Source organism: Crassostrea angulata, chromosome 2, assembly GCF_025612915.1.
Source record: "Crassostrea angulata isolate pt1a10 chromosome 2, ASM2561291v2, whole genome shotgun sequence".
In the NCBI taxonomy this organism is placed as follows: Eukaryota; Metazoa; Mollusca; class Bivalvia; order Ostreida; family Ostreidae; genus Magallana; species Magallana angulata.
This window is the reverse complement of record NC_069112.1, coordinates 71824778-71845306: the sequence shown is the minus strand read 5'-3', so window position 1 is coordinate 71845306 and position 20529 is coordinate 71824778. Positions and strand designations below refer to the sequence as shown.

General features: G+C 30.8%; 1 protein-coding gene across 1 annotated transcript in view; it reads left to right on the top strand.

The window, feature by feature from the left end:
* The first annotated feature begins 9877 nt into the window (after positions 1–9877).
* LOC128171089 (neurogenic locus notch homolog protein 1-like) overlaps positions 9878–20529 on the top strand; it is a 39322-nt gene continuing 28670 nt past the window's right edge. The window contains exons 1-5 of the mRNA XM_052836842.1: positions 9878–10192; positions 12556–12655; positions 13072–13245; positions 14528–14641; positions 15456–15569. Of these exons, the coding sequence (XP_052692802.1) occupies positions 9878–10192; positions 12556–12655; positions 13072–13245; positions 14528–14641; positions 15456–15569 (817 nt within the window). The remainder of the gene's footprint in view (positions 10193–12555; positions 12656–13071; positions 13246–14527; positions 14642–15455; positions 15570–20529) is intronic.

Here is a 20529-nt window from a genome sequence, read left to right as displayed (position 1 = left end):
GAAAATTCTAATACAGTGTCAAAAGATATTTTTGTGTATTAATTTAAATAAAATGTTTATTGTTGTCGATAAGTATATACAATCTATCTAAATCATGATGGAAGCACACACCTAGTTTTTATTATGCAACTTTCTTGTCAATTACAAAATCTTCAATTGTACCCTTATTACTGGTATATATATGTTTGTATAACTTGAAAACATTGTTTGCACTAGATAGGGGTATCTCCTCTGTATAGACTAATGTCAGTGCATTTTGCATGATGTGTTCTGTTATCATGTTCGTTTAATATTGAATCATTTTGTCATCTCATTTTTAAACTAATTGACAATGTGCCATAACAAAGAATCTTTTACTTTATGATTACCATATTTGTTACCCATTATTTGCTATTTTAATTTCTGTGTTAAACATGTTACATGTTATTATTCTTTTATATATTTTTGAAATATATGAGTCATTGTTTGGGTTGATAATGGTAGTTACATATATGCTATGTAGTCACTAGAGCTTAAAATATGTTACAAATAGAGTATAGTTATTGCTGTCGGTTTTTTTTAATACATGTAGTTCTTCTTTGTTTTGCATTTAAAGTAGATCCAGTGTTCTGTGATGTCACACTTTTTAGTAAAACTTTGAATTCTTTAAAAATTGTGCAAGATAGTTTTATTTATTTTATGTGAATATAATCACATGGATGTAATTAGAATTATTGGTAGGTTCAAGATATTTTCGCACTTAATTTTATACTAAATTTCCAAATTTTTAAATATTTTATCTATACAAAGGGGAAATAACTCTTTTTCTGACTTTTCTCTCAGTTGTATGTCTAAATGCTATAGTTTTTCTTATTCCAACGATTAATTTTAAAATATTTTTGTAATTTTCGTTTTCTGATAAAGTTGACATTAAAATTAACCAAGAAAACAAATTTCTGCCTACAAGATTTTACTTTGAACACAAAAAAATACATTTTTCTAATGCTAAAATATGCTTTAGTTTATGTTTATCTGGCATCTCAAAAAGTGTGATGACATGTATATTTTTTCTTACAATTGATGACATTGAAGTCTATTAAGTTGAAATCAGTTCGGTTTTTCAACTTTCCTCAGAGAATTTTACGAGTATGGAGCTACCTTAAGTTGGATTTAACAGGTCGGGTACACTACCTTATATGGATAGCATTATTTAACACGTGATAGTATTTTCGTCAAACAGATTCTCCAATCCAGTGAATGAGTTGCAATGCATAACGGTCTACAACGTGTTTACGATTCAACAGACGCACGTGGTTTTTGTCTGTTTTATTCACAATATTTAATTGCTTGCCGGAAAGTTTGTACATCTTGATTTTTACTTTAGAAGGTAAAAAAGGAAAGATTACGTACCATTAACTTTGTTCCATGCTCACATTGAAAAAAAAACTGTTGTTTTAGTTGATCAATTGTTGCTTCAAAAATGATCAGTATCAAACGACTGACAAACATACGCATACAAGAACAAACAGGTTTTGATATGAAAAAACTGCACAGTTGTGTATTGGTGACTTTATCATTGTGCACTAGAAATAAAAACAGGTAACTGTACGTTTTTAACATACGTGAATAGCCACGGTAGTAGAAATGCACAAATATACAAACGCAGAAGCGCAAGCTGTGCAGCATTTAGTATTTTGTCCGTTAATTAAGCATTCTGATGAATGTCCCTGAAGAAAATATCAACGAGCATTCTAATAATGTTGTCTTATATATGGGATATCACGTGAAAAACGGTACTCGCTGCTTCTAATTCTATAGGACGTACCTCTCTTTTGAACATTGAAAATGGGGTATTTAAATAGGTTGATATAAGTCCTCATATGCAATATTTTTTAAATGTGAGCATAGAAATTAAAGTTCAGACATAATTGTCCATATTAATTTCATAAATTCTGAAAAATCATTCAAAATGAGTTTCCAAAGGACAATTCAAAATGGTATATATTTTCAATACGCTTTGTATACACTGAAACTTGTAGTAGCCCACAATGCCTTGCAACTCATTCACCTGATTGGTTTGTTGATAATAGTAAACAGATGGCTAATTTAGTATGCAAATTTATGCCGACGTCACAAAATATAGTGGTCTCGACCTGTTTAATGTATATCCTTGTACATTCTTGGAATTGGGTAAATGTGTGAGTGTCTCAGATCAGCTGATGAAAAAATGCATGATATGTGTTAATAAATAATACTTTAAATAGCAATTAAACAATAATAAACCAATCTATAGTGAAGTGAACTTTTTCCCGCAATGAAATGGAAACGCTGCCAACACACCATACCATGCGGCTATGCAGCGTGTTGTACAGTACATGTGACTCGATCGTTGATCTAACTCTTTTTATATAAAACAAATCAAATATTTCTTATTTAATATTTCCTTACGTTACAGAGAGAATATCGAGATGTTTTAAAACACTTACTTTACAAATGCGTCGATGAATTCCTTTGCATTTGTCGCTGTAAAATCCTGTTTGTCACCGTGCGAAATCGTGTCACAATGGCCGACTTTACGGAAACTAAGGTGTGCCATTCGGGTAAAAAAAGTTAAAGTCCGTTTCTTTCTCGATTAAATTCTGATAATGAACTTATCTTTAACTTCAATTTAATGACAAAAACATTCAATTTCATAGATAACAATGTAGTCAATATGTAATTTACTTGAAGGCTCTTTTAAAGACGTAACGTCATGCTTGACGCTATGAAAAGCACACGTTTTTCGCTATTATAGTGTCTTAAAATAAACAGCAGAAATATAATTTCTGAATCCTTAAACACAAAAAAAAGTTACATAACGAATGAAAAAATGTTTTAGAATATTTTTAATACAATATTAATTGCTTTTGACGTTAGGCCGATTTTGGCTAAACATGGATTTAGTCCTTTATAACGTATACTGGACGCAAGCGGATATAATAATTATAGGAAAAATCAATAACGTAAAAATGTCAACCTCTTTCCAAAAAGCTTGCCTGATTAAACAAAATTATTCAATGGAAGCATGCATGTATCAATTAGGCTATCTTATCAGTAATGAATTTAAATTTTTGCTGCTGATCATAAATTTATAAACGGAACGTGTAAATTTAAGACGAAATGTCAGTCTTTTTTCGATCTAGAACATGTACAATTATGTACATATATACTAGTATCGCTTGAAATTCAATTGTTTTATTAATTATTTTTTTAAGGAATGTACACATATAATATAAGTGCAGCTTGAAAGCTGGAGAATAAATAGTCATTTTTTTTAAAATTGTATTTGATATATTAAGATGCAAAATCAACTGAAAGACGTTTTAAAAAATATTTCCAACCATATAAAATATGAAAGGGTATACAAACACGTTTCGTTTTTTGAATGTGTGTAGGGCAGCTTCATCATAATCATCTTGACAAGCAATTAAAAAAGGGTGAATTCTCAAATTCATGAAAAAAACCTAACTGTAACTTCAATTCCTTATTTGCAGTTTCATTTAATACAGTGAAAATAAAATGAATGGGGTGGCATATCCATGGTATTTCAATTTATTATATAAAATTTAAGAAAAGTGTCTGCTGCAAAAAAAGAGGGGAGGGGGAAAGCAGTCCCCCACTCCGAACCCAACCCCAGATGCTACGTGCCTGTGATATTTACAGAGCACGGTGTGCTCTGTGGTATTCGCATGATCCCAACGGACTGGTCATTAGTCGGCGCGCAAAAACTATGAATGAGACATTATGGCGCGAAGTCCTGCTTTACCATTCACGCAACGGCTGATATCTTAATGAACTCATCCATTGGCAGAGATCAATGGGGAGGGGGTCAGATGAATTTTTGACATTTGTTTAGTAACAGCTACATACATGTACATTATACTTTGGATCGGATGTTTTGGAAGACAAATGTCGAATGATTAAACACACTTGATTTGTAGTTGTTAAATGTAGTAATGTACATTTAGTAAGACCTGCGAGTTATAACCCCTTTTCAAGATTAATGAAATCGCCCAACTAAACGAAAATCGGGTCACAACCCGTTTTTGGTGATTTAGTTCCTACAGTAAACATTCTTGCTGTATAAATATATATTTGTTTTAATCCAGACTGATGACACACTTGTAATAATGATAATCCAACACCAAGTATTACTTACATTGAATCGTAATAGTCAATATGTCACAATTGACTAATCTCATTAAAATATCAGGATATTTGATGGACCAGTATATTTGTATTTGCTGTAAATATTGCTGCAAAATAATGCGTATTTGGAATTGACGATTGCCGATCTGCCCCGGCTTTTATTTTGCCACGGCCCGGGTTTGCATACCCATTTTTCCAAGACTCGTAGTCCATACTTCTAAAACGAGGTTCTTTGTTTAAAGCAGGCATGACATTATACGAAAAAGGGTCGATCTGACTATGATGAATTTGCTTGTTGTGCAACAGTTCGCGAATGAAGGAAAATTTTTGAAACATGCAAAATATATTGGTGCCGATTTTGTGAAGTAAATTGAGGCTAAATATTTCAATGCGTTGACAGTTTTCACACATGACGTTGGTGTTAGCTTGTTCTGATTTTCGTGTCGTTTTCATTATTTATGCTTTATAACCTGGGAACTATCGTCTGTATTTCGTGATCTTTACGTATCAAATCAAACAGAGACTTCGGTAAATCAAACAATTAACTGTTTACCTGCGCAAATTAAGCAAAATCTGATGTATCAAAAAAGTACTAAAATACCATTCATTACATCGGTAATTCGGCATTATCTTTTGCGTAATGGTAGATTAATGCAATAGGTTCTGTTGAGATGCTCGGCATTTTCTCGACTTTATGCAGTTTAAATAGAGTTTGATATCGCTGTCGGAAATATGTAGGTATATACATGTATATATATGATTCATTTCGAAAAAATTAATTGTGTTCTTTATTTGTTATAGTGCATGTTTCTTGTGTTTTATTGTTTACAATTTCTATTTACTAACCATATTTGAGTGTTAAGCTTCGAATTATAAGCAAGATACAGAGATTTGCTCACAATTCTATGTTTGTCCACAGATCTTAAAAACTCAAGATTAAAAAAGTAAAAAAAATGTCAATATTTATTAAGAAAAGTTTCAAAGTCTGTTCTTCCAGAAACCAACTTTAACAACTTATTATATTGTAAACTTAACCTTTTTTCGTCATTATTTCTCCTTCTGTACATGTGATCCTTGACTGTGTTTGTGTACATTTGTATAAACTGATTTTGAACCTCAAATACCAGTGAACTGGACTTGAGTGAATAAAACAATGGAAAATCTTGGGCCATTCTTTTTTCCCATTTTAAATGCTGAATAGGAAATACCAAGTTAGAAATCTTAAGCTGAATGTAATAAACTCATGTGAACAGAATATGACTCAAATCAAGGCGAACTGTGAGCTCTGTATCTTGCTTATAATTCTACGATTGATGTTGAAATTTTGGTTGAACATTAGAAATTCTATATGAATTAGAGTATGTTAAATACTTGTACAGACAAAATAAAGAATGATACTCTGTATATACCTACTCTCTGGGGCCCCCTCTTTATACAATAAATAATGTGAAATCTACATCAATTTTGATAGTTTTTCAGACACGGGTAAATAAAAACGACATCTTTAAAACAGTTTCCATAGTTCTCACACATTTCTGTTGCAGGGATTAAGTAATTATCACTATTCCTAAGAAAATATCACAGCGGAAAATTATCCTGGTTTGTACGCTAAGTAAATAACAGTCATTTAATTATAATGGAGAAGACAAATAAAATTTTTGAATGTTTTTAATTTGAGGAATTGAGCACATATAGGTACAAATTTCTTTTTCACGTCTATACATGTGGGATTTTTAAGATAAAAAAACAATAACTAATACATTATTTTTTTTAAAATGCAATAACTAGTAAGTAGTTGAAGAAGAAAATGCTCATATTTGCTCTTATATATTTTGATCGCTTTACAAAGTGGGGGGGGGGGGGGCAGAACGAAAATATAGGGCATTGGAAGTTAACAACTTAACAGTGTACTCCTACCAAATGTTTAGTTCTATATCTTGCGTAGGATTTTCTTTTTCTGGTAAAAAATAATATTTCATGAAGGTACAATGTCAAAGATTACGTGTATGCAAAAATAAGTGTAAAATTCGAATACTTTACAATATTTTTTTTTTTGTTATTCTACCGAGGGACCATACGGCACACTATCTTTTGAACGCCCATTGTTGCTCAGGTGAGCGATGTGGCCCCATGGGCCTCTTGTATTAATTACATTGACTTCCTTTTCTCTGGAGAAGATTTTATATTATAGATATTTAAAGCAAAAAAACCCCCCTAAAACTTCAAATCACAAATTATTGCATGCATGTACTAGTAATATGTAAAACCTAGTGAAACACAAAATATACTAGTATAGGTGAATTATTTCATGAGATATACAACATTGTTCTCTAAATTGAACTTAAATTATGTGTACGAATTTGAAAATACAACACAATAAACAGACTAAAGGTAATAATTGACCTTTTTTTTCTTCAATTTTACCCCCTATAACAATTCCTTAAAGGGGATCACAAATTCATTGAATAATTTAGTAGAAAACTGTGATTACGAAGAAGGCATCATTTTGTTTCAGGTTATATTTATACGATATAAAATAACTTTGTTAGCTAGTTGGAAAGCGCATTACAACCAGAATCAAGTAAGTAAAGTTTCAATGTAGTTAACCTTTACTATTATTATATGTAAACATTTTCATAACGTTACCGTTTTCGTAAATAATTGCATTAACAAATAATGATAAAGTTTAGAGCTAAAAAAACTAAAAAAAAAGTACAATTCAACACCATGAAATGGTTCTAATAACGATATACCTTCCATAATTGAAAAATTTCAATTACGTATAACTACAGGTACATTTGTAAAATTCTTTTATACTAGTATGAATCAGTAAACTGGGTTGGGCAGTTTACGCATTATAAACCGCGAAGCTATTAATAATTTTTCTACCTTTATTCATTATATAAGGAACCATCAAATTAAAAAAAAAGAAAAGAAATCCAAAATATTAACCTAAAGAATTCTTTTAATTATAGGTGGTAATATTTTACAAAAAGGGAGCATATCAATCGGTTTTAAACTTTCGATATTTCTTTATTTACAGTCATTGGCACGATATGCGGTTTTTTTTGTCGATTGATTTACGATTTTTATACAGAGAACACAGTATTTTACTTTAATCCAGCGAATTCTCTAATTGCACTCCCCTGAATATCTGATTAGATTGATTTACTGTATATTTATTTTATACTGGAAATGGTGCAATAAAAATGAATATTTTACACAATGATATTTGTTCAAGTATCATTCAGAGAATTCTCTTAATGCAGTCCCCAGAAGACTTTATAATTTATTTAGATTGGTTTACTGTGTGTTTATTTCATACTTGGAATAATACGTCATGAAATAAATAATTTATGCAACAGTATTAACTTAAAAATCCAGTGATAATATTTCATTGCAATCCTCTGCACCAATTTTTATATATTTTTTTTTCCGGGAATGATGCATTATGAAATGAATATTTTACACAAATAATATTTGTTTACGTAAAATTCAGAAAACTTCACTCAATGCAACCCCATGCACTTATTTTTGTTGATTTTTGATTGATTTACACGGACTTTTACAGCACCGAATAGACAAGACTTGCGTGTATCACCAACGCAGAACCGAAAAGCTGATCTCGGTTTTGCTTTGGTCGTAGTCTGCTTCAAATAATATAGACATTTGGTCATTTTTCTGGATACAGATGACTTTCATGAAAAAAATCTGAATTAAATTTAAAAGGTAGTTTTCTGCATACAGAAATAAATGAATAAAATTATCTAAAGGTTGTTGATTCTTACCTTCTTAAAAGATATGTTAAAAGCTGGAAAGCATTTAAAAGAAAAGTTGACTTAGTTTTAACAACTTGGATTCAATTTACCTAAGGATGCTTTGTGCTAAATTTGGTTGAAATCGGTTCAGTGACTGTAGAAAAAGTAAAAAATGTAAAAGAAACCCCCCCCCCCCAAAAAAAAATACAAAAAACGGACAGACCGATGGACGGCGGAAAAAAGTGATCAGAAAAATTCACTGGAGCTTTCAGCTCAGATTAGCTAAAAAAAACTTCTACGGTGATATTGTTATCTTAACCGAGAGTAAAGATAACATGTTTATTAATTACACAAAAAGGGGGTTCATTTTTAATCGTGACTCTTTGATTTCACCCATTTTTGCGATTTTTGTATTTTCTGACTCTGTTAAGGAGTTCATTAGAATGATGTTGTTGCTGCTGTTCTTAATTGAGTATGAACTAGCATCTCGTGATAATCCGGGAAAATTAAAGTGGAGAATAACAGACCACCGTTACATTTAAAAAACTTTTTTTAAAACAGCTTGATTTGAATTACTGCATCTTGCCAGGGCTATCATGAGGGTCATTCATAAAACCTTTACGATCTATGTACTTAGGTTAATAAAGCTAACAATTTTTTATTTATGATTTGGTAAGTTTTACACTGAAACGCCTTGGTTTGCAGGCATAAACTTTATGTGAGGTCAAGGATCAAAATGTTAAAATATGGTGTCTTTTATCTTTTTTTTAAATATATTTGTAGTGTGAGCCATTCGAATATCTAAAAAAAAAAGTGAGATAAAACCACCAGAAAATATGCAATATTGAGTTTACTAACAAATAAAATCTTTTCTTTGAATATTACAGTACTACCAGAAATATTCAGTGAAAAACAAAATCTAAAAATTTTAGTCCGAATTTCCTTTGTTTTGCTAACTTTGTCCAACTTTGTTTGAGCCTAATTCCATAATAAAGTAAAATATCGAATGGTTTGTCAATAATATTTCATTTCATAAATACTTTTAGTGTTAAGAACAAATTTTACTCATGACACTGAACTTTATAATAACTCAACCCCTGTGTAAACATCGTCCTTAATGTGAATTACAAAATCGAGTTAAAAAAAACAAGCTAATACCGTCCACGTTATTATTTAAGAATGCTCAATTCAAGTTGTTCAAGGTAGAAAAAGGTATAGTTTTTCGGGACGTTTGCTTCAATGGAACACTGCTCGTGTTAATGAATATTAACATATATAAAAACAATAAAAAAAATACGAGTTAAGGATTAATCCAGATTTTAAAATATTTACGTAAACATGGATACATGTGAGATTGATAAAAGACGTGAACAATCTTTGACTTGTTTATCAAACGTGCATTAAGTATGAACACGTATGATATTAATGTATAGAAAAAGTACTGAATATAACTAAAACTAAGAACTATGCAGATATTTGGTGTATTAAAAATATCAAAAATTGATCACATTGCAAAGTATTTCGTACCCAATAAAAATCACACCGTCACAATAACATACTATAGAACATATATATAAAGAAGGAGAAATATAGCGTAAAGACATAGAAGGGGAGAAAGGGAAAGAAAATAAATAAAATGTGATAATAAGTGCAGAATACTACATTAAAGGAACATAATAGTCCCTCAAGATTCAGTGTAACCTTAGCAAAGGTAGATTGACTAAAATTAATAAAAACTACAAAATTGCTTCTTTTCCTTAGTGATTGATTACCGATTAATTATTTACGTCAACATTTAAGTGCCTATTGGTTACATATTAATCAATAAATCAAAAATGTACATCACAAACTGTATATGAAAAACAAACTCAAGTTGTCCAAATTATTATTATTTTGAAGCGTAAGTCGCACTGTTCAAGATTGGGAGGAAACCTATATATTTATATAGTACAATGTTGTTGTTCCAAATCTTCCGATGTCCGTGGCTTTTAATAACCGTCCTTGTGCCGTGTTATGGCAGCCTAAAACCGGGCTTCTCTCAACTTCAGCGAGGACACAGATTGGACAGGAAACTGATCCAGTCATTTACAGAAGTCAGTTTCTTGGACTGTGTGACGGAATGTATGGTGACACCACGGTGTAAATCAGTCAACTATTTCAAAGGGGCTAATTACTGTGAAATCAATTACGAAAATAAGACGACAGCGGAGACTAACTACATGGACAGTGCTGGATGGGTATACAGTGAAAGGGGGCACTGGCCTAAGGTAAATATGTTTAAATGGTTATTTACTATCAACTAACCTGTTTATATCGTCTCTGACACAGCTATCGAATCAAGTATGATTTATTTGAATATTACGACTACGAGGGTTGTTAGAAAAGTTCGCGGACAGGTTCGCATGATACCAACGAAACTTTTCATATTTAATCGTGACGTATTTTCTAAGAAATATGTAAAGATTAGTTTATTTTTGAATGCACCTTAAAAAATACACAGATTAATTATTTTGATAAGATATGTTTCACGGAGCATGTCAATTTTTAATTGTTTAGCATTTTGTACGCATTTTCCTTATTAAGAAAATGTACAATTTAACCGCGTAAGAATAAACCAAATACATGTAAGAGATCACAATAAGTTTTGGTCATTTTCCTTATCAATAAAGTCGAAACTGCGTGGACAGAGATTCTCATACCTACATAATCTACGATTTGACACAAAAGATTTTGAACAAAAATTTGACAAATAATGATGTGAACGAGAATTTTTTAAATAGGTTAATGGCATGAAAAGTGTGTGGACTAACAGATGCTTGCTTTGAGAAAGAGTGGCAGGTTTAAATTGCCTATCAGTAGTTCGGCGTCACCTGACGTTGTGGAAATGAGAAATGGTGTTCCGTAAATCCAATTCATGCGAAATAAAATTCGCTGTATCTTTTGAAAACAACTTCAAAATCATATGATTTTTGGCATACTTGTTTTCAATTGGTAGTCATATATTAAAACATACGTCATCCTAAAGAGTACACATAATAACAACCATCGTATTGTGATATGGTTTTCTTTCCTGATAGCTCCCTATATTCCCTATATTTATTATGATCAAGATTGTAGTTTTAATTTCTTTTTTAAATCTGCATCAACAATTCTAGCGTTTTGAGTTGCTTAAATATACTATTAAGATTCAACCAAATATTATATCTGCAATGAAAAAAGAGATCGTCACTAAAAAGTAAATGTTTTTTTTTAAATGCGTTTTTAGACTACCGTTCTCATGGTGAAAAAGGAAGTGGCGGAAACAGTTCATTTAACTTTAAGTGGATTCTTTTTTGATATTCTTAAATTTAATTGTAAAGATTTAGCAAAGTAAGCATTTAAAATGAATTGTTGATGAATAAATACACTGCTTTTTTCATGTTTTGCATCATTTATAAACATAAATAAACGATACAATTCTAGACATGTGTAACGTTTCTGAGTTTGTTATTACCATGTTAAATGTATATTTTGGATGTTGCGGTTATTTTCTACAGTTTAAGCTTGTTGGAAATTCCTCCTGATTGTGATGTGTTAGAATGTAACCAAATGTTTATCGAGCTTGTCTCAACTGTAACAAAGAAATAGACGATCAAAGTAGTCAAATATAGCTTTATGAACATATATTTGTTAGAACGTGAGGGTTGAAAGGCAATAGTATTCATCTTACATGTGTGTTTGACACTAATAGAGTTAATGTAATAACATAACAGTCAGTCGATTTACGGAGATGAATTGATAGTCGTTTAACTGGGCGATTAAAGAAATATTATCTGGTTGGATAATTTATACATTTCAAATATTTAGAGTCACGCCAATCAATTTTTTTTTCTTTTTCTTTTTTCTTTAGATGCGTTAGTCAAAGCCAGAGTTTAAGATTTAGATTAGAGGTTGAGAGTCAGGAGACAAGTTGTCCGTGTAATCTTTTACGTTTTACCTGACTATCATATGTAGGTCAACATTACGTTAGAATTATAAATTATTTAGTTTCCCATTTAAATGTGTACGATGTGGAGAGTAATTGTTGGCTAAGTCCCTAATATTTACATTGGCATCAGAAAAAAACATCTTTGTAGTCTCTATATTTTATTGATACCAAGAGGATTGATGCATAAATTAATTGGATGATTTAAAAAAAATTGACGCAGTAAAGCATGTTTAACTAAAATCAATAAATTTTGTCGACCAGTTTAACAAAAGTCAATACATATCGTGGAAATCAAGCCAGATATATTTATTTCCTCTGGCATCCAAAATCAACAGTTTGATAGCCAAAAAAAAAAGGAAAAGAGATATTTTTAAATGGTAGTCTCAACCAATTTGACAATGAAATAGAATATGTGAATCGGCTTTTAAAATATTCTTAGAAAATGTTATAAAAAATGGTTTATAATAAAACAATATTGTAAAATTTGTCATCTTAGTGATCCACTTTAAAACCTTCAAAACTCTGTTGCATACAATTTTTTAAATAATTACGCAAATATACATATAAACTGTACATTTATATAAACAATAAACATTTAAGAATAGGTTAAATAAGTTACATTTACAGTGAACTCTCGTGTTCATTATTGTTTTACTTTGGTAGGAGCTGGCTGGAGCTTGTTCGAACTCAACCTGTGAAATCAACCAGACATGTAAACACAAGAGATATTCCGAGGAAAATTTTTTTGAATGTGTTTTGTCAGGTAAAATCACCCGGTACCTTTCTTTAATGCAAATAGATACCATTAAAAATATACACGTGTTACATGTACATAATTGGTTTTCCTTACGCATATTGGAAAAATTTCAAGTGTCAAAGAGAGCTATTTTTTTAACAAAATAAATAATCTAAACGAAATATATAAAAGACCGTTTGTCGACAAGTATTATGTTTTAATTTAACACAATATACTATAATACTTCCAGGAGTATAAATTGTTAGATATAAATATTAATTAAACAAACTGTCAGTTGAAGAAAATATCACAATAGACTAGAAAAATTGACAACATTGTCGTGTCTTTTTTGTAAAAGTAAAATGTAGCCTCTTATCATAGGTATTAATCATATTAATTTCAGTGAAAGATTACATTGTTAATTGTGTGTCTTTATTCATAAGATTGTGGAATACCTGATCAAAAAGGAATAAACTTGAATACAACACGACGTGAGGACGCCATTGGTATACGCAGGAGGATACACGCCTCGTGTTCTGACGGATACTCCCAGTCTGGTTCAGGACAACTGAACTGTCAGTCAAACGGAGAGTGGAAATACAACATTGTCTGTACAGGTGAATATGCTATTCGGATAAGTGAAGAAATAAATTATTAATCTTTAGTTTTGAATGAAAAATGGTATTTTAAATCTTGTAAATGAAACCAAGGAATTAAGTTTTTTGGTTCCAGTAACACAACATGGAAAATGAAACGGGTTTACTATTGTTTTTCGATATCACGAGTACTGAGCCACATTCACGGCACCAGCAATGCCAACAGTTTAGAACAACGCAGTGAAAGTGTTATTATGCCTAATGTTTGCAAACAGTTGTATTAGTAAATAAATTGATTGACAATTGAAATGTTCCAATAAACATGAAATAAAACACGTACAACTACGCAAAAAAATTCGCACTAAAGTATGTATGACATTTTTAAAGGACAAATCTTTTTAATAATGATATACGTAATTCATGGAAAAAACAATGCATTCATATCTACACGTATTAAATATTTTAACATTTTTGTTTTCTGTACCTTTTGCAATGTATATTCTTGGTCTGCATTAAAATCATTATCAGGCACAACCTTCTCCGGTCTGCACTTGAATCTAGCACACATAAATTTTAACATTGATTCTTCCAATGTCGTAGGCTTTTATCAATTCATATAATGGAAAGTACCTAATATTTTCTAATAAAGATGGAAGATGATAAGCCTATGTCTGAACCTTGCTTTTACGTCTTTTTAAAATACGAATATCTTCTGTAATTAATGTATCAATACTTTTTTTTCCTTTAAAAAGTATGAAACGTGTACATGTTACTATATATTGATTTGGAAAAGAAAAAAAGGCAAAGTTTTTTGGGGTTTTTTTTTAACAAAATTCAAACTGTGTATCAAATATGACCGAATATCATAATAATGTCGATAATATACAAAAAAGGTTTTTTTCTGTTAAAAAAGGGGGGAGAGGGCTGTTAATGTGGTTATTATATTCAATTTTTGTCGTTGCAAAATTGTTAACTGATGAAAATTTTACTACTAACGGGTTTACATACGCAGACATTTCATTAATAATATGCTAGCAAAAGAACTTTTCTTAACTTAGTTAATCGATTTTATATGGAGAATATTTTTCAACCTCGTATGATTTTTTTATTTTCATTAATATGTGACAATGCAAGCACATCTCTAAGCAAAATGTGAAATTAGAGTTTCTCCATATACAATGTTTACGATAACATATTCGCAATGGTTGAATATAAATTCGAATATAAACCCATGCATCTTTAATTATGTTAGTTAAAAGAAGCAAAACTGGTCATAATTTATTCTAATTCTAAATTTTAAAAGATATTGATGAATGTCTGAGCAATCCATGTCAGAATGGAGGAACATGCAGTAACAACAATGGATCTTTCACTTGTATGTGTGCACATGGTTGGAGAGGGACACTTTGTAATCAAGGTAATCCCTCTCTCTCTCTCTCTCTCTCTCTCTCTCTCTCTCAATTGCTTATAATTCTGGCTCGTTAAAATAAATTTGATATGCACCCTCTTCTCTCTTTGGTTTTTTTATCGTTGTGTTTTCGCCTATACATCTATAAGGTATATCAGTCGGAAAACTTATATTATCGTTTTAGTAAATTATGTTCATTGAGTAATACTGTTACTGTATACAGGGTTATTTCCGCCCCTTTTACTTGCAAACGGTTTCGCCCTGTCTTGAATTCACCCAGACACAGTTGTGATTAAAGCGAGATAATATAAAATATTGAAATTCGTCCAGTCTTGAATTTGCCCGCTGACAACGACGGCGCAAACGGAGCGAAATTAAAACGTGGCCAAACATTTCCCTGTATACAGTTTGTATTACATTGTATGTATCAAATTTAAGGCAACGTATAAAGCATCAAATAAGCTTTTGCTTTCTTTGATACTGAAGTAATTTATGTTTAACATGATTATCAAATGAAGAAAATGCATTCAAAGCCTTAACTGTTTTGACTTACTTCTATTTTGGTGGTTGTTTTTAAGATTGATATCATTTGTTGTCCATCAGTTAAACGTGAGATGCAAAATATTATTAGGGTAACCAAATATCATTAAAGAAGACCATTAATCGATAGTCCAGCTCTAGTATGTTTTGTTATACTTAAACGGCAAAGTTAGGCATCGGCTGTCCTGTCAACGCATGTAGAAAAACGTCCGCGTTTCCAATAAGAAAACTTGCAGTTGATCAAGTCATTGTAATCATTTTAATATCATTTAAATATTTCAAGATGTTGATAAATGCCAGAGTGATCCTTGCCTCAATGGAGCCACATGTATAAACACACCCGGCTCATTCAACTGTACATGTGACGCCGGATGGACCGGGATAATTTGTGATGAAGGTAAGGAACTAGAAAATGTGTTACGCCCTACATTTTAAATGTGAAAAACATATGTTTTAAACTGTCGAGATTGTCAACAAAGTTTAGTAAATTTTAATGTTCCTTGTTTTTTGAGAAGACGCTAGGGTAAATCTTTAGGGGGAAAATGGAACAGATTTATTTGTGAAATTTGTACATGTACATGTGTATCTACGGTTGTTATCTTTATTTATTCTGTTGTGAAGGGGGCTTTTTTGCCAAAATATTAAGCTGAAGATACTCTTTTACAAAATTAAATTTACAAGTAGCTGGAAAAGCAAAATCAATGCTTCCAAAGATCCGCTGAAGTATCTGAGTAATTAAATGAAGTGATTCAAGCAGCAAGATGAAGTATATGAAGAATGAACTGAAAAATAAAAAAAAAATTCAAGTAATTTAATTTAAAGCAATTTACATGTGATACGTATGTAATTCATATGAAAAACGTACGTTGGATCCACATACGTAAAACGTATGGAATGTATCACGTATGTCTAACACACGTGTAACATACGTTTCACATATGTTCATTAACATACGTTATACACATGTGTTACTTAAATCACGTTAAGCGTAAGTGAGGTCACATACGTATCACACATGTTTAACGTATGTGGCACATTTTGCTGTATATACATCAACAAAAATAACGAATTATGCAAAGTACAAACAGCTTCTTAACAGACTAGTTCGAAATATTTATTAGAGCATTATTAGTATTGATTAAATCTGGGTCATGTTTAAAATGCCGGTATAATCAAACAAAAAAAGTAACATTATAAACTCTTCTTATATTATGATTTTGACGCGCTTTGTAAGACAATATTAATCATTCTCCTTTTTTAATACGATGTTTCTTTCAATGTCTGACTTATGAAACTGAAGGTTTAAATGTTTTGAGTCATAAAATTTCATAAAATATTAATGAATGTCTGGATAATCCATGTCACAACCGAGGAACGTGCAATAACAACGATGGATCTTTCGAGTTCACAGGGGCACTCTGTAATGAAGGTTAATTCTCTCTTTCTTTCTTTCCCATCCTTTTCTCTCTCAGAAATATTTATAGTTGTTAAATTGATTTGCAATATACGAAACTTGCGACTATGACTGTTGTGTTGACTTCACACAATGAAATGCAAGTTACAGATTGGCGTTAAATTACATAAAAAAGGTGGATGGGACATAGTAGACTTTTAACCAGTAAGTTTCGGACATGTGATATTGTAGCATGTGCACGGTATGGAAAGTAAACCCTTTGCAGGGGAATTAGCTGGGGGTCGTCTAAAAAGCTGAACAATCAAGAAAAATACGCGGATATTAAGAAGGGTTGAAATCTCAGAGAAATCACTATGGTGAAAAATGCACTAAATCTGACTAGTTATTTCCACAAAAAATAGTGATTGGCCTTACAATGTTAAAACAGAAACAACACAGGAAGCGGTCTACAATTATCGAGGATTTTTTAAGTATCTGTGCCTTGGTTTCAGTCTGTCTACTTCGTTGTTCGCTGAGATATACCTTGCCAGTTTACTTGTTGTCATATTATTTATGTTCAACACGTTTTTCTACACGTCTTTTCGTCCAAGGTTCGGGTGTATGAAATGCCTGAATGCAGATACATGTATATAGGGGGTGTGTATCGATGAGCCACAACTAATATGGCGGTAGTCGGAGATAAAAGAGAAATAATGCGTATTTATGGCATGTCAGCTTTAAATACGAGGACTATTACATGCATTTTAAGAGACAATGTCAGTAAGCATCGAGCTTCGCATGGAAAGTGAAAATTTTAAAAATCATTTAAAACCATACTAAGTCATCAAAGGAGAAGCAAATAACAAATTTTTAATAAATTTTGAGTGATATTTTTTTTGCTTGGTTTCCATGACAACAAAACAAATGTTTTTGTTCCATATTGTCTATTAGTGAACAAAATCCTTGAAAAATAGGGATCTAAATATACAAAATGGGCCACTTTAGAGTTAAAAATGTACCTTTTCAATAGTTTACCTAAAAAGACAGTCATTTGTATAATATAATTTGGATGGAATTATTATTCAATGAAATGACATCATAGTTGCTATGACAACCAGAAGAAGATATGTTTTACTAGATACAGTATTGTCATAAAACAAATACATTTTAAACCTTTTTTTTTTAAAAAAAGCAACGACCTCTGCAAAAATAAATATATCAGCATAATGACAGTTGTCAATATTATGTACGTAAGCAATAAATTTGGGTAGTTGGTTTTCCTAATTTTTTGGGCAGAATGATGAATATTTGCAATCTTCCACCATTTTTATTTCAGTTGGCCCTCTACATAGCCTATAAAAATTATGTATTAGTAAAAGTAAATATAAACTAAACATTCAATATGACTTAATTGTTAAGTTTTTACTTTTAAATGCTTTTTCTTTGTGCTTTAGGTCCATAGCAACGCAATTTTGTCCATAGCAACACCTTTTTGACACGTCGTCATTAATTTATTTACGTTTATTTAACTGCATGTATGTAGATTTTTTTTATATTATTTTTTTTTAAATATTATGAGAAGAACATTTTATTATCATATTTTCCTTTTTATTCAATTAAATAATTTCCATAGCAACATAATTTTAACCATAGCAACACATTTTTTGACACAGAAATCAGACCTAGAATACGTTTTTAATGACTGTACGTATCTATATTTGATATTTTAAAAACATTATTATTTAATTCTTTCCAATCACTTCCATTCTCTTTAGTTTTTCTAAATCATGTCCATAGCAACATTTTGTTCTCCCTAGCAACACATTTTTGCCATACAAATCAGACTCGAGATAGGTTTTATAAGCCTTCACACACTTCATGTGTTACAATAATGAAATGTTTAAATTTTAAAACTCATAAAAACTTTACCAAAATAATAAAAAACACATTATGAAAAGGATTTGTATGGCAAAACTTATCTGTTTGTGTATATATATATATATAGAGAGAGAGAGAGAGAGAGAGAGAGAGAGAGAGAGAGAGAGAGAGAGAGAGAGAGACACACTTTGACGGAGATATAAACTTTATAATTTTGATAAATTAATCAGTGTTTTTAACAGAAAACTACCATTATACACAGCGGTAATTTTTGAATTGTTTGAATTTGTTTTCTTGTTAAGCAAAATTAACAGCAGAATATACTCTACCTTACTAATTTAATAGAAATGCAATTTTATCCAAACAAATTTGTTTAAGGTTAAGTTTTGACTTGGTTACATAAAAAGTTATTTAAATATTTCTTGCTTCTAAGAGAAGGACATCATACATGTACTAGTATATAAAGATTGTTCATTGCCTAAATTTGTTTTTCCTAATTTTTTTAACAAAATTATCACCCCCGTTTATGACATCTACAATGACTAACCTCAACAGTTCAAAGTGAAGAGTTTCAGTTGAAAATATACATGATGCGTTCACATAGCACACAAACAATACTACATTTTACAAGCGGCCCATGGTTCTTATCGGTCACCTGAGTACCTGCAGTGTGGCTCTTTCAATGTATATTTCATGTGCATTATAATTATAGGGCTATTATGAAATCATTTTTATTATTCCGGGATAGTTTAATCTAGCAAAAAAAGCAACACATTTTTTGACACAGAAATCAGACCTAGAATACGTTTTTAATGACTGTACGTATCTATATTTGATATTTTAAAAAAATTATTATTTAATTCTTTCCAATCACTTCCATTCTCTTTAGTTTTTCTAAATCATGTCCATAGCAGCATTTTGTTCTCCCTAGCAACACATTTTTGCCATACAAATCAGACTCGAGATAGGTTTTATAAGCCTTCACACACTTCATGTGTTACAATAATGAAATGTTTAAATTTTAAAACTCATAAAAACTTTACCAAAATAATAAAAAACACATTATGAAAAGGATTTGTATGGCAAAACTTATCTGTTTGTGTATATATATATATATATAGAGAGAGAGAGAGAGAGAGAGAGAGAGAGAGAGAGAGAGAGAGAGAGAGAGAGAGAGAAGGACACACTTTGACGGAGATATAAACTTTATAATTTTGATAAATTAATCAGTGTTTTTAACAGAAAACTACCATTATACATAGCGGTAATTTTTGAATTGTTTGAATTTGTTTTCTTGTTAAGCAAAATTAACAGCAGAATATACTCTACCTTACTAATTTAATAGAAATGCAATTTTAACCAAACAAATTTGTTTAAGGTTAAGTTTTGACTTGGTTACATAAAAAGTTATTTAAATATTTCTTGCTTCTAAGAGAAGGACATCATACATGTACTAGTATATAAAGATTGTTCATTGCCTAAATTTGTTTTTCCTAATTTTTTTAACAAAATTATCACCCCCGTTTATGACATCTACAATGACTAACCTCAACAGTTCAAAGTGAAGAGTTTCAGTTGAAAATATACATGATGCGTTCACATAGCACACAAACAATACTACATTTTACAAGCGGCCCATGGTTCTTATCGGTCACCTGAGTACCTGCAGTGTGGCTCTTTCAATGTATATTCATGTGCATTATAATTATAGGGCTATTATGAAATCATTTTTATTATTCCGGGATAGTTTAATCTAGCAAAAAAAGCAACACATTTTTTGACACAGAAATCAGACCTAGAATACGTTTTTAATGACTGTACGTATCTATATTTGATATTTTAAAAAAATTATTATTTAATTCTTTCCAATCACTTCCATTCTCTTTAGTTTTTCTAAATCATGTCCATAGCAGCATTTTGTTCTCCCTAGCAACACATTTTTGCCATACAAATCAGACTCGAGATAGGTTTTATAAGCCTTCACACACTTCATGTGTTACAATAATGAAATGTTTAAATTTTAAAACTCATAAAAACTTTACCAAAATAATAAAAAACACATTATGGAAAGGATTTTTATGGCAAC